The sequence below is a fragment of the Citrus clementina genome, unplaced genomic scaffold, assembly GCF_000493195.1.
Source record: "Citrus clementina cultivar Clemenules unplaced genomic scaffold, Citrus_clementina_v1.0 scaffold_2, whole genome shotgun sequence".
NCBI lineage: Eukaryota > Viridiplantae > Streptophyta > Magnoliopsida > Sapindales > Rutaceae > Citrus > Citrus x clementina.
In genome coordinates this window covers 12,390,213-12,416,851 of record NW_006262688.1, presented here as the reverse complement: position 1 = coordinate 12,416,851, position 26,639 = coordinate 12,390,213, and the positions used below count along the sequence as shown (strand labels likewise).

Here is a 26,639-nt window from a genome sequence, read left to right as displayed (position 1 = left end):
ATTTAATTTAATATTTTATAATTAATAAATAAAATAAATAATATTTATTGAATTAATAATATTATATTTAACTAAATAATAATTTACATTGATTCTAAGTTAAAATTATTTTAAAATAATACTATTACATTAATAGAGAATTAATAAATATAATATTATTATATTTATTTTAAAAATAATAGTACTATATTTATTTTAAAAATAATAGTACTATATTTATTTAATAATAATAATAATAAATAGTTTATTCTAAGAAAATATTAATTTTGTACTAAATAATATTATATTATTATTTTATATAATAATAAATTTAATATAATTATATTAAATAAAATAAAATAAGGTTTCATTTTATATTAAAATTAATAATTTATTGTTCATAATTAAGAATATTAATAATTATAATAAATTTATAAATATAATAAAATAAATATTATTCATTAAATATATTTTTTATTAGTTTTGTAATTAAAAACTATAATTCTTTAAATAAGGATAAAATTGTAATTTGAAACTATTTACTCCCAATCCAAGACAAAGTAAACACATAAATTGGATTCTGATCTCTATTTCATGCTTCCATTCTAGTGTAAGTAAACAACCTACTCTCACTCTCATTCCACACTCCTAATCCAAGGATTCCCACTCCTCGGGATTCCCACTCCAATCCAAAAAGTAAACGCAACATAAAAACGGAAAAGAAGTAATGACATGAATAATGAACTCTTTATCATAATTGGTCCGAAAATAGTGAGAGCTAGCTCTCCGGCTTATGTGTTTCAGACTGGTGACAATTAATAACCAAACCTTTATAGATGCATGCACATTCCAAGAATCAATGCAACCAGCTGCAAGGCATATATATAATATATCATCTTACAGCAGCCTTATACACAGAGGGTATAATTAAAGGTTATCACCCGGTAATTATGCCACCTCGCTAATTAATTGAACCATTCCCAGGCAATTGCTTGCTAGTGGGAAACTTTCCAAAAATGGAAATAAATTAAATGAAATAAAATGCATAGGGTCACTCAAGAGAATATATCCCAACTATATAATGCCAGGCAACGCAATATGGTAGTGAACTCGATAAGTAGAAAAATGTGAGGAAAATGAAAGGAAAGAGAAATTTATCGATGTGGCAATTTGATAAGATGATATATCACTAGCTAAATTGGGTACCAATGGACCGAACCTAACAAGCCTTTCGTTGGCGCCTATAAATAGACACTTGAAAACACAACAAAACCATTCCACAATTCCCATATTGGTGAATGAATACGATATCATAGATAGAGGGAGAGAGGCCTAGCATGAAAATGAGAGTCTAGTTTGGTAGCCAAGGATGACTTGCCTGATTCTTCCAATTAAGCGGTTTCAGATTAATCATATTGATTAATTAGTTTTTTAAATGAAGCCATTGATGGGTTACCAGGCAGTCACCTTGGCTAACTTGACAGTCTCTTGTCTCTCATGCTAGGCCTTCTCTTCTTCTCCAAGCTAAGTAAGATCTCTCAAAACTATATAAAAGCAATTGCATTGTGCTAAATGAAGCATGAATAATCTAATAAGGAAGAGGGGTCTTGCATGAAGATAAGAGTAATTTTTGTTAGCCAAGGATGACTTGCCTGCGGCTTGCAATATAATTAGGTTTCAAGCTTTGAAGCCTTTTGTTTGGTTGCCAGGCAGTCTCCTTGGCTAAGCTGACAGCTTCTTCTCTTTCATGCTAAACCTTTTCTTCCTCCTCGATAAAGACACAGCTCGTTTGATTTATGTACCGTCGTGCGAAGGGCTCAAACTAGCCAGCAATTACATATTAATGCATTTCGTGAAACAATGGACAACTGAAAATTAGAGGTATGTAAATAGATATGCAATGCAAGCTACAGAGGCGAATCTAAAAACTAAAATGGTAACACGAATTACAAACATATACGCCACTTCTGAATTATGATAGATGACATGCAGCTTTCTTATTTTCATTGTATATAATTCCATGACCTTTTTGCTGCCGTGGCTAATGGATTCTCCATCAAGGAGTCATTTTAATTACTCTGTAATTCTGCACATGAAAAAATCAAAGGAAATCAAGCAGTATCTTCACCAACCGTTACAAGCCATAATCATACTCAAATGGCTAGTAATGTGTTATTTAATTATTAGTAAACAAGATCAATATTCAGGAGGTAATTACCGCACTGGTAGCTTTCCTTATTTCTATTAATTTACGCACAAACTTGTAAGTAGTACGTATTGTCCCTTGTATTGTCTGCAAGATGAATCAAGGAACGTTCGCAGTTTCATTCACAAAAAATTCAAGAATTCTTATACGTATAATCCTCACTTTTATAAATGAGTAATATTACTATACACTTCCTAATTAATAAGTAATTTTAAAATTCTCAAAAATTTACTAGTAAATTAATGAAAATTTTGAGATATTAATTGAAAACTGTAGCTTTATTGTTTTGAAATAAGTCCGTTATTCGACATGTTATATAAGGCAATATATAGTTAATCCATATTGTTCAGAACTCGACGGTGAACAAATTCTTCCAAAAACACAGTTTTTGGAACTATAATAGAAGACATGACTGACAGCAAAAGCTAGCTAATCAACCGAACGCCAAAAAATTCTTATAAGCACGCGCATTCACCGTCGACCCTTCAATGTCCACAAATTTTGATATTTATTTGGGAAGCTATCCATTTGGTTAATGGTAAATTACTTTTCTTTTTTAATGAATGATAAGAGGTTCAAGTTCTGTGTGCATCAATGGAGAGGTCATTTCTTTTAAATATTTGAAAGTATCCCCTTCAGCCTGAAGAGAAAAATTATCATCTAGGAAATTGTATTAGAACATAAGTGTCACACTGTTGAAACGTTAATAATTGATGAATAAACTCCTGTAAGAAAGCATTTAACATTGATGATGTATAGAGCAATGCTACAAATATGTATTTGGTTTGGGATTTATAGCTTGTATCTGAAATGATATGGTATATATATGATTTGAAATTTATTGACATATAATGTGAAATTATAACAATTATGATGAAAAACATCTAATATATGACAGATTTCGAATAGTGACTTGTCAATTGAGATAAGTATAGAAATATAAATGTAAAAGAAGCCTGTGAATTGGAGATTATGTATTTGAAGAAAGCTTATTTATACTTTTGCAATAAATAATTTTATTAAAATAAGGGTGTTTATTCATAATATTTTTAATTAGAGTGCGTGTATACCTACTCTTTTCTTATATTACATAATAAAAATAAATCTCTTCCAATATAAGTAGGAGTATGAGGTTTGAATCTCAAATCACTTGTACCACATCCAAAGAGATTTTACCACCTATTCGACTAGTCACCACTAAGATATATAGTAAGAGTAGATGTTAAATTCATCAATATAAATGGATAAAACTAATGAAGATGTTACTAACAAGTCAAGCAATGAAATTTGATGGGAAAAAATATATATATATAATGAGGTCATTGTTTGGGGGAGAAGTAGAAGACGAAATAAAAATGTCAGGTGTCGATATGGAGTTTTGTAGCTGGAGTCATCACAAAAATGTTGGCTTACACCGAGTACTCCAGTAGTTCTGTGGGATACCCGAAGTACGCCGAGTAAGGGTAAAAAGCTCAAAAATATATTTTAAAAATGTCAGGAGATAAAAGAGGCATTATTTGAAAAAAGATTGGTTGATTCCTTAGTAAAAAATAAGAAATCAACGAGGGAATATTGTGCTGAAAAAGAGGAAACAACAACATGTCACGCCTTCAAACAGGCCAAAAGGTTGTTATTAGGACAGTTGGGACCACCTGTCCTCTCCTGCCAAGCCTGCAAATTCTCAACAGCTTTAGCAAAGGTATGTGGGACCATCCCTCTACGCCTAACACGTATATGCGCCTCATACTTGCTCTCCAAGCATATTTTGAAACACTGAAGCAGTCACACGTGAGAAAGATAAGAATATCTCTGATGTACCAATAAGGAACACCAATAAAATAACGCCAGGTGGTACGTCAGTCAGGGTACACCTTATAAAATACCCGTGTTTTATTTTTATCAGAAGGGCCAACACACACACCACAAGGGTTAAGTTTCTTCTACCTCCAACCTCCATTATTAAGAGTTTGCAAGCTCTCTAACCTGAGCAACTCTAATTTGAGTGTCAGAGTGTGGTCGTCAGCCACCCTCAGCTCCACCTATGACCTCTTTTTTCATTATTTTGTAGGTCTAAGGCGACTCGACAAGCTCTCCTAGCCGGGATTAAAACCTCTCACTTTATCCATCATCCTCTCACTCTTCCTTCACTCCTTAAAATTTATGAAAAAAAAAAAAATTCACCCAGAGCAAGCGAAACATCCTACATCCCAACAAAAATAAATTCATTTTTCTTAATTTAATTTTGTGACTTTCACTCACACTCTCAAAATCTACTAAAAACAGTCATTTAATAAGCTGTTGCATTCACTTCCATAGATGCTGAAAATAACATTTAATGTTATTTCTAGAACTTTAAATTTTATGGAAATCTTAATGGATTGACGATGCCTCCTAAAGAAGAGAAGAATAGGGAAAAGGCATAAGAATGGGACGTGGTCGGTGGCTCTCGTCTGTGAGCAAATCAACCATATACAAACCTTTCAAATAAATCTTTTCTTGATAATATTATTCTACCCTTCTATATGTGAGGTCAAAATCATCAAGTATCAAAAGGTTTCGAAATTTAAAGGTCAGAAATATTTTACTAGAAATTAAATAAAAGAGGTCAGAGGAGCGCCATACATAAAGATAATGTCCTTAAAGAATATATATGGACATCATGGAATGAACCCTGGCTTATATCGCTTGCCATAATTGGCTTGCATGTAAGCTTGGCTTATGTATGCCTTTAAGCCCATGAATTTAATTTGTATCAACTGGAGCCAACCAGATCGATCGAATCCAAACTCTCAAAATGCATGTGCACGCCAAGTGCCATGGCCAACATCAGTGTTCAATGTAACATGGACAAGCAAGGCATAATATCAGCTTACAGCTTTAGTTTATTACATTATCTTTTGAGGGATGAAGATATTTCTGGAGGTCAGAGTCAGAGCAAGTTGCACCAGCAATTGTGCTTGGAAAGCAGTTCCACTTCTGCCACGCGGATACCTTCCAGGGCTTTCCTAATTAGCAGTGGAAATTCTATCTCCACAATAGTTGAAATAAATTGCATGGGATCACTGCAAGTTAATAGAATATTGTCATATTTAGAATTGAGTTTTAAAATACAGTTGTGGTAGAAAAAAATTATAATAATAAAATAAAAATTAATAATATATAATAAATATAAATTTTAAATAATAATTTTAATAAAATTATTAAATAATAAATTTTTTATTTTATAAATAAAAAATTATATCAATATAGTAGTTATTATTTATTAAATATTTTAATATTATAACTTAAAAATTATAATTGTCCAACCTCAACTTCAAACGCACCCTATATTCCCTCATCTCAACTCCAGTGGAATGGGTTAAAATAAATATTAAAACAAAAAAAAGAAACTCAATGACGAGGCAAAAGATGTGGTGATCCGAGTCTAACATGCAATCTTGGATTGGCTATAAATAGAGGAACAGAGGCCTTACCTGAAGCCAAGAGTATAGTTTAGCAGCCAAGGATGACTCGCGCCTGATCTTAATTTCCAAGTGGTGTCCAAATGTTGGTTAAATTACTAATTTGATTAAAACCCCTTTGGGGTATTATTAGGCGGTCGTCTTTTGGCTAACTTGACAGTCTCTTGCATGTCTTTCACGGTAAGCCTTTCTCTTCTTCACGAAGCTCAAATATTTGGTGCTTACTCACTTAGCAGAAAGGTTTGATGCAGATAAATATAAGGAGAGGGGTCTTACATGAATATAATATCATTGTTTGTTAGCCAAGGATGACTTGCCTGCACCTTGATTGCAAGACGAGGGTTTCAAGTGGCTGGAAGCCTCTCTTGTTTGGTTGCCAGGCAGTCTCCTTGGCTAAGTCACAGGCTCTTATCTTTCATGCTAGGCCTTCTCTTCTTGGATCTTGCACTTCTGTTGTTATTTTTCATTAAATATGAAGAAACTCCAGAGTTCAGTATATATATGTCAAATTAACGAAGAAGAAAAGCGATGTAATGAATAAAAGCATTATTAGATAGGTTTTTCTTGGAATTAATTAAATATTAGCATAATTACTTTATTTTATTTATCGATGGAAAAACAAACCTTCCCCTGAACCGAAGGATATTTTCGTGTCACTGTCTCAATTATTCAGTAAAGTAATTAAGAAGTTATTATAAAAGATCCAGCTTACATCTTCATGTTGTACAAATCATTAAAAGACGGAAAGGAATTATATCTTAGTGGGATAGCCTCTCGTTAATTATCAAGTTGTTCTGAAATTTTAAAGATATGTAATTAATCTCTTTTTTTCACAATTTAATTTATTCACTAAAAATAATATTTACGTGTTTGTTAAGATAAAAGCTAAGAAGATCATCACGAGATATTTTCTACGCAAGCAAAAGGTTATTCTTTTGATCCCTGATGTAATCTAACGATACAGTTGCTAGTAAAATATCATTAAAGCTCACCAATCGATAATGCTTTTGAGTTCTGTCGCTCCATGCAAACAAAAGGAATAATGATGCTTTATATCAGACAGAAATGCATAAAACAACATGGGCCGGGTGAGACATTGCGTGTGTTTAGGACTCAAGGTCGGTCCATTAATAATATTTAGTGTTGGCTTTTGACACCCCTCAAAATATTTTCTCTTAAAATTCACTTTCGATTAAAATTACTTAAATAATTTAAGATAAATTAATTTACGAGTTATTCTTTAACATATTTTTTACACCCACCTTATTTCATAATTTATATTTATATTTTAAATTTTAATTGAGAAATAATTTTTAAAAAATTATAAAATTATAGAGTTATGAAGATAGAACTTATATAATAAGAAAAAATTAAGATAAAAATTGAATATTTTAATATTTGCATGTGATTTAAAAAATAAATACTTTTTTGGGTAAAATTTTATGGAAAGATGGTTAATTTTAATATCTGAATTCGTATTTTATTAAATGAACGGAGGAAATGAATTCAAAAGGGTGCTAAAAGGATTTTAGAGGGATGTTAAAAGCTCCACTCTAAGATTGACTTAATTGTCTATTAAAGAAAGTAATTAAATACTCTTACAAAAAATTTAAATAATTTATTTTTTTATTTTATAATAGTTTCTTAATGTCATAAAACTATTTTCTTTTAAAAATATTATCAATTTTTACTCCACAACTATTAGATTTATTAAATATTTAACTATTTTTTTTTCTTTGTACTGCTACTAATTTTATGTTATAACAGCTGTAGATTAAAAATTACAATACCTCAATATCAAAGAAAATCATAAACAATCATTAGATGAAGATTCAAGTTTTATTATGGTTGTGGGAGTACAAATTAAAAGGATAACAATAAAAATAGCAATTATTTTATGATTTACCGCATCAACTCAAAATCACGTTATGGCAGCACTATCCATCGTGGCCAATTCTTATAATCAATGCAATCCTTTTCTCATGTTTAGGCATGTCAAATTTCAAAAAAAAAATTATTTCACAAAAATTGAACGTATTTTATACCAAAGAAAAAAAAATCACGTAGTTATCCTTTCATATCCAATGTATCATGTTAAATATAAACACTTTGGATATTTTCAAATAAATAATATTAGAATATGCACATAAATTATTATAACAATAAAAATATGTTCTTGAAAGTGTGGTCAGTTAATTTTTAAGTACTTTTATTTTATTGATCATCTTAGTTGGAATCTGTAAAGAAGTAAAAGAAAAAATGAATTTGAACTTTCCTTACCTTATTATCCTAATCCCAAAAAAAAAAACGAAAATATATATTTATCCAAATTTCTTCCACCATTTTTTTCTTTTTCTTTTTCTTTTTCTTTTCTTTTGGAAATTAAGTAACTAAAAGGAATTACAAAATATGAAAACCACGTCGTTTCACATCATGATCCGAGATTTTTCGACAGTTGACGATAATTAATGGACGAACCCTAACTCTCATTTTGACTTCATCGTCTCCTCTGAATTATTGTTGCAAAGCCCTATCGTATCCTCCATCGCCGTATCGTCCGAATCTCCCCCGCATCAATGGCGAGTCCGATCAGCAAGTCTCTGATCTCAGTTTTGATCGCTCTCTTCTTGATCTCGTCATCATTTGCCAGCTCAGACGTTCCCTTCATCGTTGCCCACAAGAAGGCTTCTCTTAAACGCCTCAAATCCGGCGCCGAGCGGGTCTCCGTCTCCGTCGATATCTACAATCAAGGCACTTCGTAAGTCCATTTTTCGTAGAATAATAATCACTTCTGTTATCTTCATTCAGATCTAGTCTTGATGTTTTGTTTGATTGATCTCGCGCATGTTTTCAATTATTAAATCTATAATCACAACTAAAACGACATCGTATGAGGAAATTGATTGAGAATCTTTTTGACAGGACTGCCTATGATGTGAGCCTGACAGATGATAGCTGGCCACAAGATAAGTTTGATGTAATCAGCGGTAACATTTCACAGTCATGGGAAAGACTTGATGCGTGAGTTATAATTATTTGCAGTAATGCTATTTTTCATAATTTTTTTTCTCTTAAACGAAAATTTGAATTCGACGAGTAATTGCTGAATTATGTATGTTGAAATTGCAGCGGTGGTATTCTTTCACATTCTTTCGAATTGGATGCCAAAGTTAAAGGAATGTTTCATGGTTCTCCAGCTCTCATTACTTTCCGTATCCCTACTAAGGCTGCCCTTCAGGTGTGATTTATTCAGTGTTCAGTGTTCAGTGTTCAAATCTTGCATAAACACAAATCGTAGGCAGTTGTAATTTATTGTGCTGTTTCTTTTATGTAGGAGGCATACTCGACCCCCATGTTGCCACTAGATGTCCTTGCAGAGAAACCCACTGAAAATAAATTGGAGTTGGTATGTTATTTTTCTTTGTGTTAAAAAATGTAGCTGATGTATTGAGTAAACTTGTGGTTTAACATCAATGCTTTGTTGTTGTTTCATGGGATGATCTTCATTGGTTGTGGGAAAACGTCTGCAGGCTAAGGTATGAATGATATTTTTCTTTACAATATTTGAATTATGAAGTTTTCTCTTTTAACTTGTGTTTGGATTCTGTATGGATTTGAAGTGACTTGAATCTATAGTTTATTGGAGCATGGCTTGATGATTGAAATAATAATGATTAGCTGACAATTTTATGAATTTTATTGCTTAAATAATCTTGGAATCTTTTAACCTTGGATGACAGTGCAATTAGATGAAGTGATTTGTGTATGGTTACATTTGGTAACTAATTGAAGGATTGTTTTTTATCATACTTCATATATGTATTGTGAAAGTAGAAGAGCAAGTGTTGCATTTTTTCTGAAAAAGCAATTCAGTGTTTCTATTTTGGTCCTGCTTGCTAAGGATTTTGTGAAGTGGTTTTAGATAAACTACAGAATGGAACCAAACTACAAAAGCCGTGTTTTATATTGTTTCGGAAGACTGGCCTTTCTTGCAATTTATAAAGCTCAATTCATGCTGAAGAAAAAAGTTTTAAAATTCAAAAACAGTTAAAACACTTTCCACATTTCTGGAAAGTGGGACAAAGAAAATAAACAAAATCCTGTTCCATAAGATACTTGTTCCAAAGCTAAGATTTTTTTTATTTTCAGACAATTGTCTTTGAAATGCTTCTCAGATCTCAAAAGTACAAAATTCTTTTTTTTTTTTGTTTAATTTCCATTTGATAAATCAGATTCCAATTACAATGCTAAAAATCTTTACTGATTGGTCCATGAAATTTACAGTTTATGATCTGAAAATGTATTTGGCAACTTAATGTGCAAGGTATTAATTGTTTTCTATTTGCAATGGATTAATGGTTTTCTGGATCTCGTGTTAACCAAGCCTATTATTTGTTTAAGTATTTAGCCAAATATATTGTATTTTGCCCAAGTAGGTTGAAAAGCAGAGGCATTGTTTATACTGACTCTGAATAATTGTATTTCAATTATCTTAAAAACTTGTTTTAATATACCATATATGCATCAGGTTTGTATAATGATTGTATACATTTCTCTTGATCACTGCCTAAACGAATATGTATGTATACATTTCCCTTGATCTTATCGTCATTTCCTATTTTGCAGAGGTTGTTGGCAAAGTACGGCTCTCAAATCTCGGTTATCTCCATTATTGTTCTGTTTGTGTATTTGATCACTTCCCCATCAAAGTCAGCTGCAAAAGGAAGCAAAAAGAAGCGCTAAGCAGTAGTTTGAGCTATAATCCAGAATGGAGCGATGCAATCAAAGCCACACTTGAGACAGTTTTCTGTAATTTGATTCAATCTTAGCACAATTTTTGTTTTTGGGAGGAAATTAATTATATCTTCACTTTTTAAGTTGAACCTCAGGATTATATACTGTTAAATCCTAGTTCCAGTTAGCATTGTGTACTGAATTTTTTGCTTTTAAGATTCTAAACATAGATCATTGGGTCTTATTAGATCAGATTTGATTTTGAAGAGTGGTCAAATCAAAACGTTATATAGTGAACTATATTCGGAAGATTGTTCGGTGCATATTGGTCGATCATTTAATGAGCTGAGTCCTGCTAAATGGACGAATAAGATTTTCTTCTTCCAATTTTAAATTATTAGTCCTGGTAGAATTTTAGGTTGTCGTCATCGAACTTACCTTGTTTGTTTTGGTATGGCTGTTACAAAAAGGAAAAGACGAAGAAGAAGAATCATCGTCTGAATTGCGACGGCAAAGGAATCTTTAAGGGGGCGACTGCGAAGCCCCCCTCACTCTCTCCCGCTCAATCCAGACTCTATATACACCACCAAAACTTTTTATTCCTCCTTTTACATGTTTTGTCCTTCCATTTATTGTGAAGGTAGACATATGCCTTTTGTGGATTTTTTTTTTTTTTTTTTTTGGTTATTTTGCAATGTGATGGCATGGTTTTCGTTAAATCTAAGGCTTCCACTCTTTACATTCCGAAGATTTTAAGCCATAGAAGATGGATCTTTGTAGAAAGTTTGTTATCGTGTCTGCTGGAATAGTTGAATATATTGGTGGATTGGAAAAGAGCTGAGTTATTCCTTGTGCGGCTCGAATTTGTTACTTGCATATCAAACGTTAATGGCAATATCTCAAAAAGGTATCTTCGGTGCATTGTCGTCCTCCTTGGTCTTCAATAAGATAAATTACTATAAATTACTACAACCACCTGTTTATTAATAGATCACAGTAGAATTTTATTAAATTAATATTTAATAAATTGATAATCTTGATTAAATAATAGTTTTTGTTGATCCCAGCTTAAGGCGAAAGAGTAATTCAATAAATTTATTAGGTAATAAATTTTTTAAAAAAATCTTAAATTTTCTATAAGACTCAATCAATACATAAATTAATAATTAACTAATTTGAAATTAAATACTTATATTTATGATTTTCTCTGTTGTATTGGCATAATGCTTTGTACATTTCATCAGTTGTTTTTGCTTTCTTTACACCTTTCAAATGAGAAGCCTTGTTGTATTCTAATTTGAAAAGTAGAGAGAAATAAGAGAGATTGATTTAATAAATTGCCTTTGATAGGTCTACTCTAATGAGTTATTATATAATTGTAATCCATCCAAATGATAATCAAGTGACTGATTTAATCAATTAATCAAGTTCAAATAAGAATCGTATTTTACAACTCGATAGAATTACTACATTCTCTAATTATATTACCTCTATCTATATTTCATGAAAATTCATAGTACGAATGTAATATTATCATTATAAATTAGAGGTGGCAATAATATACGCTTGAACTGGATCCAGACCGGACCTAACCAATGTGATCCAAGTAAAACTTGGCCTACATGTATTAATAAAATAGTTTTGGATATTTTCAAGCACGGGCCTGAGCATGGCACCAAAAACCCGGAACTAGGACCCTTGCCCCCACTTTTTTAATAAATAAATTAAAAAAAGGAAAATATAAATGCAAACAAACATTGCCCAAAATGAACCCTAAATTGTAACCCATTAATACTCTAACAAGCACAAGGCCACAAGTCGTACTATCGCTGCCGCACCTCCAACACTCCAAGCCACCAACCATCAGCCCACCACCCACCGGCGACCATTGCGTTGTGCCTCCCCGAACCTCCCTCCACACATCGGCGTCATCTCCAATTCTCCAACACTCCATGCCAGCAGCCACCACCCACCGCTACAGCTGACTCCGCTGCCATCATAGCCATAATCTCCCTCGTCACCTTCTCAGCCACCATCGTTCCGCCAAGCTGAATTTAAATTTTTTATAGAGATTGAATGACTTTAGGTAGTATAAAGTAGATTGAAACAATTTTTATTTATGTAAAATTTGTACTATTACAGTTTCTTTTAATTCAGTTCATATCCGGGGCAAGGGAAGCCTGGATTAAAAACTTGTGTCCAAGAGGTGCCGGCCTTGACCTGGCATGTATGTGATAAATTCGGGCATGAACTTAGTTCCAAGCAGTTGTTTTATGAATCCAAGTTAGTCCGCAGCAAGTCCAAACCTTACCTGAACTCGGGGTTTTGCCAACTCTATTATAAAATAATAAATTATTAATCTATCTTAATATTTGCTAAATTAATAGATTTTTTTATGATTCCAAAGCTATTAATTTATTGAGGTTGTACTTTATTTATAAGTGATGTTATCTTGCTAAAATGAAATCTGTGTTGTATTTATGTTTGGTTTAATAAAATTGTGTTTATTTAATTATTTTTAAAGATAGAAAAGAATCTGTTACTCTTTTAGTATGAGAAATGAGGCTCTATCAACAATGCACCCGATACACCATGCCCCAACCCCCTTTTTTGTCATTTTTGAAAACAACCATTGGGTGAAATAAGAGCAAATCTATCAATGCGAAAGATGACACGTGTACAGCTTGATAAACCGGTTAAGCAGGTAAAGAAAAGGTAACCATTTGTGTAACAAGTCTCAAGTAAAATCTAACAACATATAGAATAGCCTATTAGGGATCGACTCAATATTTATTTAAATTAGATGGGATATCATTAAATGAAACAGGATTGTTTTACTTTGTTTGCCTTCATAACGAATTGAAACCGAAGCCACTATTTCGTTGATCTATTAACAATAATAGTGTGAGGTGGAAAGATATTGAATTATTAACATTTAATTAGATTGGATAATCATCCAAATTGAGAATTGAATCTCATTATTTTTTTTGTTTCCCCATAATTGGAACCCTAGGGCTCTATCCATTCATTCACTTGACTCAACTCTTAATTAAATTGATTTTGTGTAATAGCTCCAATGGTTCATTATTCAAAAATTCTTGTTTTGAGTAGTTTGTACTATCCATACATAGTGTTTTGAGACGTGCTCATTTGGGTGAGTTTAATTTTTGAAAATGATTTCGATTTCTATTTAGAGAATCAAATTTTAAAAAGAACTTTATTGATGTCAAAATTAAATATGTATTATAAAAATAGAATTCACGAATCTAATGATTTGTGAGAAATAAAAAAGTTAACATTATTAGAAATTTGTATTTTGAATTAGACATAAAAGATGTTGCAGCAATATTGGTGTCAATAACAACGAGAAAATATTTTATATTGATAAATGTGATTAAAGTTAGAAAAAGTAATTAGAATTTAGTTAATATAACGCACACAATGGGTAGAAATAAGAATTTATTTTTAAGAACCGACTTGTAAGGAGAGGGAGTATAGGTGCTTATAAGTCCACTGACGTTTACAGGGTAGAAAGAGCTCAAATGCCTATAGGTCCACCGACGTACGCGGTGGTTCATATCCCGGCTAGGTGACACACTAAGGAACGAAGCCGGGACCAGCCATAACAAGGGTCGTCCTCAAAGAAAAAACCTGCGCTGATACTAGGGATGGCAATGGGCACCGCCCGCAGCGGGTTTGCCATTACCAAACCCAAACCCGCACAAAATTTGAATTACCAAATCCACCCGCAACCCGCAGCGGGTTTTAATTTTTTTAAAAAAACCCACCCGCAGCGGGTTTTAACAATTACCAAACCCGCAATGGTATCCGGCGGATTTTTTGCGGGTTTCCGTATTTAAAATCACAAATGTTTAATATATAAATTTATAATAATAACCTCAAATTTCATATAACATACTCAATTTTATATTTAAACAATGTAAATGAAAAATTAAAATTTCCACATCAATTCAACACAAATTCTCAAATTTAAGTATAAATTATACAAATCCATTTAAAAAACACAAACTAGTATCTAAAAATAATAATTACATTTCATATTATCATTTAAAACAAGCTCCAAGAGAAGATATTCATTTCATTCACCACCATAAGCACACATCCAACACAATTCCTATAATAATAATTAAGATTAATATTTTCAAACACTAATTCGAAGGGAAATGCCTTTAATTTTCTTTAGGTTATGACTTTAGAATAAGAGATGGGTCACATACACACATATACAACTTTGAGTCTTTAGCTATTTGGTAATTTGATTAATGACATTATTTTCTTTATACATTTTTATATTAAAATTAAATTAAAAATATTTGGAAAAAATATTGCGGGTTTGGTGGATATCCATGCGGGTATCCACCGGGTATAAGGTTAATACCAAACCCACCCGCATCCATGTGCGGGTTTTAATTTATAATACTAAACCCGCCCGCAACGGATAAAATTACCCGCAACGGGCGGATTTTGGCGGGTGGGTTTGGGCGGGTTTGCGGGTTTGCGGGTACAATTGCCATCCCTAGCTGATACCAATTGCTATGCATAAATCATGTAGAAATCATCCTTGAAATCTAGCTCATAAGGGAAGAGTGTCCAAGCACTTACAAGCCCACATATCAGTTAAAGTTGTTTTAGTTAATCATAAAATTGTTTGCAAATAAACATGCTCTCAAGTTTTCTCTATCCAAAAACATCATTCATTCATCAATAACCTAATAAAAAGAATTTCATGTATTAGATTTTTCTTCAGTGATATCGATGTAGATTAGGAATCCTTATCTAAATCATATCTAAATTTGTTTCCTTGTTGTCTAAAAGTTTTTTTTTTCTTTTGTTACTAGTTTAGGAATTTGTTTTCTTTTTTCTTTATAGCTTAGAATAATTACTATTAGTATAAATAATTCTTTCTTATAGCTTTTGAAAGTAGATTTGAGTTCAACAATATTTTCAGTTATCAGAACTCTATGTGATTTTTTTTTAATTTAGTTAATTCTCAGCATTCTACAGAATCAATTAGCCTTAACCCCCTAGATTCATGATATTCTTTTTAATTAATGTAAATTTAAACCATTCTCATATTCTAGTATTCTCTAAGAACCAACGAAATATTAGAAGCTTAAACTTCTGCTGCATCATCCAAGCGGAATCCCCCTTCTAATCTGCCTATCACAATAAAATGTTGCCACATTCTCATAATTAAATTCAACCATCAATGGACATAACCCATGTATTTTCAAATTTGTAATTGCGTCAACCTCATGGCCTAACATTTAGAAACTCTATAATCTCCTACCTTTAGTTTATTGGTATTGTTGACGCTAATTTTTGGTCAACCAAAGAATTGAATAAAGGGAATGATATAAAGAACAAAAACACCACAGATTTACGTGGTTCGGCGCTTAGCCTACGTCCATGGAGTCGAAAGAACAAATTCACTATGAAATAATGATAACAATGGAGTTTTTCTTTCTTGCTACTCTCTTGCCAAGAAATTTTTCTTCCCCCCTCTACTCCTCTGGGGTTCTCTATTTATAATACAAATTTTTAGTATCATAGGTCTTTACTAATTCCTAATTTTCCTTGACTTCCCCCTCATAGTTAGAATTTTATTTAAAGTCTTATTTTTGTCTCATTCTCAAAAAAGGTTCTGAAGCTTCTAGACTAATTAGAGTTTTATTACAGCTTCCTTTTATTTGTTGGTTTCCTATTTACTTTTAACTTGTTCCTGGTTCCTGGTTCTTTTGTCTTTTTTATTTTTTACTTTTTCTATGCTTGTGCTCCATACTGCTTTATGGATTTCATGCTTCATTTTCTCTTCGGAATCAGTTGCCCCCTAACTCTTTTAGGGCTTTATTACTCAAGCTCAAAAGAGCTACTTCGTTGCTCATTTATACTTGGTTGTCACTTCTTCTACCCATCAATTGATCTTTTCTCTCTCACTCAAGAACCAATCTTTTTTTTTCTTGTTTCCTGCACCAAGGCTTTAACAATTATTTTAACTCTTTTCGGCATGCTTTAACTTTTCTTGCATGCCTTAATTTTTCCCGCTTGAGGAAATTGCTTTAACTTTGCTCTTAGCTTTTCCTGGTTCTTTCTGGTTAGAACATGAAACTAAAAAGAAAAGAACATAGATTGTGACAAAAGAAATGCCTTTATTAATAAATAACTATAAGCTTGACCGTAAATGGTCCTTTGGTAACAACCAAAATTTTATAATGGCTTAAAGAAAACTTTACTATTACTACTGAAGAATTACTAAACTTTCTACTGATAGTAGATCCTTAAATGTTCTGCATTCCAAGGATGTGGAAGCATGACTCCACTCATGTCTTTTATCTTGTAGGTTCCAGGACAAACGATTTCTGTTATTTTGTAGAGACCTTCCCAGTTTGGCCCCAATACCCCGACATTCTGCTCTCTGGTGTTCTGAAATATTTTTCTAAGGACTAAGTCCCCAACCCGGAAGCTTCTTGAATTTACTAAGTCCCCAACCCGGAAGCTTCTTGAATTTACTTTTCAATTAAAATATCGAGCTACCTTTTGCTTGTTCTAAGTCGGGCTTGTTCTCTTTTTTCTTCCAATAAGTCAAGACTGAATCTCAGCTGCTCCTCATTTTGCTCTGGCTGAAAATGTTGTACTCTATATGATGGCATCCCTATTTCAACTGGAATCACTGCCTCCGTACCAAACGCTAAGGAATATGGTGTTTCTCTAGTTGTTGTAGTATGCGTTCTCCTATATGACCACAATACGAATGGGAGCTAATCTGCCCAAGCTCCCTTGTGCTTTTCTAACTTGGTCTTTAGGTGGTGCTTTATTATTTTATTAATAGCCTCCACTTGCCCGTTAGCTTGAGGGTGGGATGGTGAAGAAAAGAAATTCTTGATTCCAACACTCTAACATAATCCCCTAAAACGAGGATTGTCAAATTGCTTTCCATTATCTATTACAGTAGCTTGAGGGATTCTGAATCTACATATAATATATTTCCATACAAAAGCCGTTGTCTTTTGTTCTGTAATTTGCGCCAAAAGTTTTGCTTCGGCCCATTTAGTAAAATAGTCCACTGCCACTACGACAACCTTGGTTTGTCCCTTGTATGTTGGCATTGGACCAATGATGTCTATGCCCCACTGAGCAAACAGCCAGGGGCTGGTGATTGGGGTGAGTTGTTCTGGAGGCTAGCGAGGGATATTGGAATATCTCTGACATTTGTCACACTGCTGGACAAACTTGTATGTTTCTTCTTTTATCGTGGGCCAAAAGTATCCTTGGCGAACTACTTTTAGAGCTAAGGACCTAGCACCAGAATGGTTGCCGCAGATTCCCTCATGGATTTCTCTCATCACATAACTTGTCTCTTCAGGATCCAGGCATCGAAGGTAGGGCAATGAGTATCCCCTTTTGTATAATACATCCTTTAGAATCACGTACCGTGCTGACCTCGGTCTTATCCTTCTTGCTTCTTGTTTGCTGTCTAGTAACCTTTTATTTTTTAGATAATCGATGATGGGATCCATCCAACTCCAATTTGTGACAATGAGACTGACTTTAACACTTTTCCTTTCATTAATACTTGGGCTTGGTAAAAATTCCATAAGAATAAGTCTGGTTAGGCTTGTGTCAGTAATTGAGACTAACCTAGCAAGAGCATCTGCTTTACCATTTTCTTCCTTTGAAATTTTTGTTGTTGGTGTATTTCACAAAACTGTCGCAATCCCTTAACTTTCCCAAGATATTCCATCATTTTATCTTCTTTTGCCTAGTATTCTGACTTGACTTGGTTCACAATCAATTGTGAATCACTATATATTTCCAACGTTTTTGTCCCCATTTCTTTTGCCCATCTAAGTCCAGCGAGTAGTGCTTCATATTCTGCTTCATTGTTGGAGGCCTGGAATCCAAATCAAAGGGCAGAACTCAGTTCAATATTTTCTGGAGTCACTAGAATTAGTCATGCCCCACTTCCTTGTCGATTTGATGAATCATCCACATATAACTTCCAGGTTTGCAAAGCTCCATAGTTAATTCTTTCCTTTCTGAGCTGATACTGGTAAATTCTACCACAAAATCGGCAACAGCTTGTCCTTTGATTGTTGTTCTAGGCTGATACTGAATATCGTGCTCTCCCAGTTCTACTGCCCATTAGACTAATCTTCCAGACGCTTCTAGTTTTTGCATGACCTGTCTAAGGGGTTGATTTGTCAGTACTATTATCGTGTGGACTTGAAAATAGGGTCTTAATTTCTTAGCAAAGACCATCAATGCCAGGGCCATTTTTTCAATCATCGAATATCTCGTTTCAGCGTCTAATAATGCATGGCTCATGTAGTAGATAGGTTTTTGCACTCTATCCTCCTCTCTTATTAATATTAAGCTCACCACTGAGTCCGACACTAGTAAGTAAATGTACAAGTTTTCCCCTGGTACTGGTTTGGAAAGAATTGGTGGGCTTCCCATGTACTTTTTCAGTTCCTGGAATGCTTTCTTGCATTCATCTATCCATACTAAATTCTTTCCTCCACTGAGAGTTTTAAATAATGGCAAGCATTTATTTGTTGCTCGCGAAATGAATCGATTCAAGGCAGCAACCCTCCCTGTTAGTCTTTGGACCTCTTTTATCGTGTTTGGTGACTCCATATCTAAGAGAGCCTGAATTTTTTCTGAATTAGCTTCTATTCCTCGTTGACTGACTATAAATCCTAAGAATTTTTCAGAGGAGACTCCAAAAGCATATTTACTTGGATTAAGTTTCATACTAAATTGTTTCAGTATTTTGAAAGTTTCCTTTAGGTCTGCAACGTGGTCTTCCATTTTTCTACTTTTAACAAGCATGTCATCTACATAAACCTCCATATTCCTTCTAATTTGTCGCGGAAATATCTTGTTGACCAACCTTTGATAAGTTGCTCCAGTATTTTTCAACCCAAAAGGCATTACATTATAACAATATAAGCATTTATTTGTGATGAATGTTGTTTTTCTTGTCTGAATGATGCATTTGAATTTGGTTGTAACCTGAGTACGCATCCATAAATGTGAGTAATTCATGCCCGGCGGTTGCATCAACTAGCTGGTCAATTCTGGGTAAATGAAAGCTATCCTTGGGGCATCCTTTGTTCAAGTTAGTAAAATCTATGCAGATTCTCCACTTTCCATTTGGTTTTTTAATCATTACTACGTTGACTAACCAAGCAGGGTAATGCACTTCTCTAATAAATCCCGTTTTTAGCAGTTTATCAACTTCCTCAGCAATTGCTTCATACCTTTCTGGATTAAAGGACCTCTTTTTTTGTCATACTGGTTTGAAGCCTGGATTAACATTCATAAATGTGAGTAATTCATGTCCGGCGATTGCATCAACTAGCTGGTCAATTCTTGGTAAAGGAAAGCTATCCTTGGGACATTCTTTGTTCAAGTCAGTAAAATCTATGCAGATTCTCCACTTTCCATTTGGTTTTTTAACCATTACTATGTTGACTAACAAGCAGGGTAATGCACTTCTCTAATAAATCCCGCTTTTAGCAGTTTATCAACTACCTCAACAATTGCTTCATACATTTCTGGATTAAAGGACCTCTTTTTTTGTCATACTGATTTAAAGCCTGGATTAACATTCAATCGATGGGTTATTACTTCAGGATTTATTCCAGACATGTCTTCATGGGATGATGCGAATACGCCAGAATTAGCCCTAAGGAAATTTTCAATTTGTGCACGTAGCTATGGAGTCAACGACTGGTTAACTCAGGTGCACTTACTTTCATCTCCTTGTTGCAACTGAACTATGTCCAATTCTTCTACTGGAGAACCCCTTTGCTCACCTTTTTCTTCTCTTGGGTCAAGCGTAATCTTGCCTCTCAAAGCTGTAGCATAGCATCTTCTGGACTCCTCTTGATCAGCTCTTAAGACTCCAACTCCTCCTTCTGTTGGAAACTTCATCATCAAATGATAAGTTGAAGTTACTACTTGGAACATATTTAAAGAAGGTCTTCCTAAAATGACATTATAAACCGACGGATGTTCCACTACTAAAAAATTTATCATTTTAGTAGCTTGGTGAGGTGGTTCTCCAATTGTCACTAGTAACTTTATGCTACCCAAAGGGATCAAACATTCTCTTTCAAAATCTATAAAAGGTGTGCGTACTGGTTTTAATTTCTCGCTTCCATTCTCTATTTTGTTAAATGCTGCTGCATACAAAATATTTACCGAACGTCCATTGTCGATCAAAACTCTATAGACCTTCATATTTGCCAAGATTATGAAGATGACCAGGGCATCATCATGGGGCTGATGTATTTCTCTTGCTTCTTCGTCTGCAAATGTGATGGTATTATGTCTTATTTTGGCTTCTTTGTTAGGTCTACTGGCCAAATCTACAAGGAAAACTTCTGTTGTGTTTTCGGCCTCTCTAGTGTGAGCTTTTCAAGCCCTATTAGAATCTCGTCCACCTGCGGGTCCACCAAATATAGTCCTTATAGGTGTGCCACCCGTAATGCCTTGGCCTTTTGCTCGTATAGCTACTGCAGTTGATGTTATTTTCTGTGGAACATGACACGACTCCTCTATTCTTCCACCATCTTTCCTTACAAATCTTTTAAAATATCCTCTTTGGATCAAGGACTCTATTTCTTCCTTTAGATCAAAACAATCTTCTATGTTGTGGCCATGATCTCGGTGGTATCAGTAATATTTACTCATATCTCTCCAATTGGGTGCTGCCTTAATATCTTTTGGCTTTCGCAATAAATCTTGGTTTCTAATTTGCATCAGTACTTGTTCTCTGGGTAGAACAAGTGGTGTGTAGCCTGGAAACCTGCTCTGCAGAATTCTTGGACCTTTGTTTTTTGGCCTACTCATTTTCTCTTTGTTCTCAGTTTGTTCCTCATTTCTCTTCCTCTTTTCTCCCACTCTTTGTGAATCTGAATCAGCCCACCTTTTCACATTGCTCAATTCGTCCGCATTTAAATACTTTTGGGCTCTTGATAGTAGCTTTGTGAAAGTTCTTGGTGGATTTTTTGCTAGCGAGTAATGGAACTTTCTTGGTTGCAATCCTACTATAATGGCAGTAAGGCCACTACATCGGTATAGTTTTCTACCCTTACAGCTTCTTTGTTGAAGCAGGTAATATAATCTTTCAGCGACTCATCCTTCCCTTGTTTAACCAACAAAAGATGAGTCGGTGGAAGCTGATGGCCTCTATCTCCAACAAATTGGCTAATAAATATTTGACTTAACTGGGCAAATGAGGAAATCGATCCTGGTCTTAGCTTTCTATACCACCTTCACACTGCTCCTGTGAGTGTTAGCGAGCAATCTGTACACATGGCTGCTCCAGACGCTCCTTGCAGCTCCATTCAAGATCTATAAGTTTCTAGATGTTCTATCAGGTCTCCTTCTCCTCCGTATAATTTTATTTGGGGCATCTTGAATTTTGAAGGGAGAGGTGCATCCAATATATCCTTAGTGAAATGAGGATCTGTCTCCTCCATATATGGTCCAACCAGAGTTTTCTCAATATCATCTATTCTTTTCTTGAGCTTTCTCAATTTCGCTTCCAAACTTGCCGAGTCAGCACTAGACTCAACAAGTTCACACCCTCTGGATTGGATTTTTGACTGGCGTTTTTCATTTAGTTTCTCCCGTAGATCTTTAGAGTTCAACGCTTGTCGTAGATCGAGTTCTTCATAATTAGCGTGACTGGCATGGCTCCTGACTCGTTAGCCATCTTGTGATCTTTCATTTTCACGATCATGCTGATGGTGATGCTGCCATTGCTCCTCTATTGGTCGGGCAGACCCTCGATTCCTTTGACCCTCTATGTACTGGAGCACCAAATTCATGTTTTGTGTCAAATCAACCACTTGTTTGGGCAAGTGTTGGAGTGGGCCTATGTTGCTATGCTGCCTCCTTGGGGAGCTGGGGACTCGCGGTAAATTGTGATGACTGCGGTGGCTTCGCTGGCTCATGATGTTGAGTTAAAAGATTTTTTATATTTAATTATATCTTTCCCTACGGATGGTGCCAATTTGTTGACGCTAATTTTTGGTCAACCAAAGAATTGAATAAAGGGAATGATATAAAGAACAAAAACGCCACAGATTTACGTGGTTTAACGCTTAGCCTACGTCCACGAAGTCGAGAGAACAAATTCACTATGAAATAATGATTACAATGGATTTTTTTTTTCTTGCTACTCTCTTGCCAAGAAATTTTTCTTCCCCCCTTTACTCCTTTGGGATTCTCTATTTATAATACAAATTTTTAGTGTCCTAGGTCTTACTAATTCCTAATTTTCCTTGACTTCCCCCGCATAGTTAGAATTTTATTTAAAGCCTTATTTTTGTCTCTTTCTCAAAAAACGTTCCAAAGCTTCTAGACTAATTAGAGTTTTATTACAGCTTTCTTTTATTTGTTGGTTTCCTATTTACTTTTGACTTGTTCCTGGTTCCTGATTCTTGGTTCCTAGTTCCTGGTTCCTAGTCCCTGGTTTCTAGTTCCTGGTTCTTGGTTCTTTTGTCTTTTTCTATTTTTTACTTTTTCTATACTTGTGCTACATACTGCTTTATGGATTTCATGCTTCATTTTTTCTTCGGCATCAGGTATTACTACCTATTGCATAATTAAAATCGATGTTGAACGATTAAATATTAAGTGGCTTGAATAAATGAATGTCATGAATCCGAATTCACAAGTTGTTGTTGCTTGAGTTATTGTGCTCCAGACTTAAGCAATTAGAGCTACTTCTGATTAGTCGCCAACGGCTGACGAATTTTCCAATAATAGAAAAGTTTTGCAGAACCCCATAACCAATTTGCTGCTACTGGTTTTCATGGTAGCTTGACTACACATCATTATTCCATTATACAACCACAACCATTGGATTAAAGTAATGAAAATCTAACGACTAGACCGAATATGGACAAAAAGCAGGGAACTGTAGCTAAACTCGAGAGATGAATATATAGGAACCATTTTCATTATTTGAAAAAAGAAAAATCGCATATTGCTAAATGTGGAGGTACACCTCTCAAACATTCAACTTCGTAGAGACTGATATTGAATTTAGAAGAAACCGTAGTGCCACAAACCTGAAGTTTGACTCAAAAGGTATGCTAGAGTTGATTGACCATTTGATGTTGGTCAAATGTTAGCAACCCGTGAAATAATGACCTATGGTTGTGTTTTGCAGCCGACATAGCATAACATAAAACTTCTATTTTGTATTAACTTAATACTAACTCATGTTTGGCTCCAAATTCAACGCATGGGCATTACATTAACTTAAAAATTAATGCAGTGAAATCTGCGTAAACCAAACTCGAGGGAGGGGTGCGGTTTACACCACTTCACAATACAAACCCAAAACAAGAAATTAAAAAATTTTGTAACCTTTCACACCAAAATTCCTTCACGACAAATTTCACCTAGACCAGCACCAGCCCTCGATCGCATCATCGTCGCTTGACGCCATCACTGTGTTGCGTGACACTATGGCCACTGCTCCGCCATCCCCCGCTTGCTCTTCATTACTTCAATCATCAGTAGCAGGTTAGTACAAGGTTTTGATTACTGAATCTTAAATTATTTTTTAAATCTTCTTAGGTTTGATTTGAGTTGTTGATTATGATGTCCATTTGATTTCAATTTGATTTATGAGTTGTTGATTTCACAACCTTAAATTGATTTATGCTCTTTCATCACCATGGTTACTTTTTGCTGTTGCTATTTAATAGAGTAATTAAATCTAAGTAGACCATTTCATTTCTTCAACTTTGTGACTTTTCCAATAGTCAGGGGGCTGTTTTAGTAGCAAAATTTTATATAATTAGATGACTTTATATGATCTGATCAAAAGTTTGACATAGATGGTAATAGTCTTTGACACGACTCAAAAGTGTTATAACTTTCATGTATAAAAGTGTCTAGTTATAGTATAATCTGGTAAGTTTGAAGTCGAACCACATGGAATTTAAAATATAATAGTTAATTTATTAAGCAATGAAAATTAAATGCGGGAAAATAAATTAATATGAATCAATCTAAAAATATGCTAAGATTATGGGATCCACTCTTGGATTTCAAATTATGATTATAACACTGACTTATATTTGTATTTTGCATTTATTCTGCCAGTTAATTATTATGCTATTTAATTCTTAACTATCTATTAGTGTGATAAGTATAGACCAAGTACCTAATGTGTCCCAATTATATTGAAGTGTCGACATTATGTCAAAATACTATATAAATCTGAAGAGATCTAAATCTATAAATTAAAGTGACATAAAAAAACTGGTAAGGAAGAAAAATACAACAAATAAAATAAAATTTAAGACTTACTTGGGAAAGTAATTAATTCAATAATTTAAATTCTTAAGCTTTACTTTTTATCTTAGCTCAGAAAATTTAGCCACTCATATTGAAAAAAAAAAACTCATTTTATTTAACAAATTTCTTGAATATATTACAAGAAAATTGATTACACTAGAAAATAAAAAAATATATATAAGAAGAAAGAAAGAAACAATTCCTCCCCTTCCCTCCGGCTTTCTCCTTCAGCTCTCTTACCTTTTATAGGCGAGAAGAATGCATCCTCTTTTTTATTTTTTTATTTTTTTTTTATTTTTTATAATATATGTACATAGAGAAGTGTGATGGTCAAGTGGCAAAATGACCACCTGACCATCACGAGCATGTTTGCTCACTTTTTCTTTTTATTTATTTATTTATTACATCTCCTTAATAATGTATTTTAAATGGATCCAACAATTCTTTTTTGTTTTCCGCTCGTAGTTCCAACTCTTCTTTATTCTTGAAATATATTTACAATATAAAATTAAAATAAAATTAACATATTACAAATTAATTAACATAAAAATATATTTGAAGAGTGTTAAGAAAATTTTGAAATAATAAGCACATTAATCAACACTATAAATAAAAAACTGATAATTATATCATTATTAAATATACATTTTTTAGTGTCAATCAGTCTTATCAAATGAATTTTCACAACCGAATGAAATTTATGATCTTTAATGAGAAACCTGACTAGCAAGCTCTTATTTTATAAAGCTAAGGTAGCAGCCCCAAGTAATAATATCAACAACTCAGAATAAGAATATCCCAATTAAAGACCTTCAATTTGTAACTATTGCTGCATTCATTGTCCCTGTGATCCGAAACTATTAGGATGCCACACCTGATGGAAAAAGCACAAATAATTACATGATGTAATTGATAAATAATCCTCAACCAAAGGAAATCTACGAAATCAGGAAATAGTAAAGGCGGGTAATTTTAGTGCATGTAGAATCACCTGTTTCTTCTTGTTTGAAAGCTTTTTCATTTCGGGAGTTAGCTTCACCACGATTTCTCGAAATATGACAGATGAATGTTTTCATTTCAAAAGTTGCCTAATAACAACCCAAACCCCTTCCAACTCATGTGAGCGACACTTCTCTCTTATCATTACAAGAGATTTTACTAGTTAAGCTAACTAGCATCCATAATTCGACATAAATTAAAAGTTACTGAGAATTTGATTGTGTAACAATCATTGAGAATTTGATTGTTCATACGTCCACAAAATTATTTTAAATTTGTAACTACACCCTCTTTAATTTGATTGTTCATAACTTTTATAATTAACATTAAAGTTCTTTTTGCTGCTGCTATTTGATAAAGTAAATGAATTCAAGCATTACTAAAATTATTTCTTTTCTTTCTTTCTTAGAGCCTTGCTTTTAGCCTCTCCATGGATGGTTTTTCTGTAACTAAATTGATGGATACTCGTTCACTTAAGTTCAAACATTAATGTGCTACCATCTCAGTTGCTTAACTGGATATAATTAATATCTGAAAATAATTATAGGTGAATGAGTTGTGACATTGAATTTGGACCCAAATATATCTGATATCATTTTCTTTATTCTGTTTTATAATGCTTAGTTTAATATCATAGACATTGAAGGTAATGAAACCAGAGCATGGAATGTAGTTATTTCTTTAGTTGGAGTCTTGGAATGTTGTTTTAATTGTTCGTTCAATGAGCTAAAAATTTAATCCCTTAAACTACGACAAAATTTTTGCTATTTTATATATGGGAAATAATCGTTTCTGACATAATGAAGCATTTGTAAAGTTGGGAAACCAATTGCTCCAAATGATGGAAGTTCCTATTTTTCCTATATAAGAATAAACCAACCAATTGATCAACCAAGAACCAGGGGAAT

General features: G+C 33.5%; 1 protein-coding gene across 1 annotated transcript; it reads left to right on the top strand.

Annotated features, from left to right (window-relative positions):
* The first annotated feature begins 8,064 nt into the window (after positions 1–8,064).
* LOC18052755 (translocon-associated protein subunit beta) lies at positions 8,065–10,689 on the top strand. Its single transcript, XM_006446909.2, has 6 exons — positions 8,065–8,404; positions 8,569–8,667; positions 8,776–8,884; positions 8,981–9,052; positions 9,177–9,182; positions 10,273–10,689. Exons 1-6 carry the CDS (start codon positions 8,223–8,225, stop codon positions 10,387–10,389), a joined length of 585 nt encoding a protein of 194 aa, XP_006446972.1. The 5' UTR covers positions 8,065–8,222; the 3' UTR covers positions 10,390–10,689.
* Positions 10,690–26,639: the final 15,950 nt, after the last annotated feature.

Coding starts and splice junctions, on each gene's coding strand:
- LOC18052755 (XM_006446909.2), top strand. CDS start 8,223: ATGGCGAGTCCGATCAGCAAGTCTCTGATCTCAGTTTTGATCGCTCTC. Junction 8,405..8,568: donor ATCTACAATCAAGGCACTTC/GTAAGTCCATTT, acceptor TCTTTTTGACAG/GACTGCCTATGATGTGAGCC. Junction 8,668..8,775: donor TCATGGGAAAGACTTGATGC/GTGAGTTATAAT, acceptor TTGAAATTGCAG/CGGTGGTATTCTTTCACATT.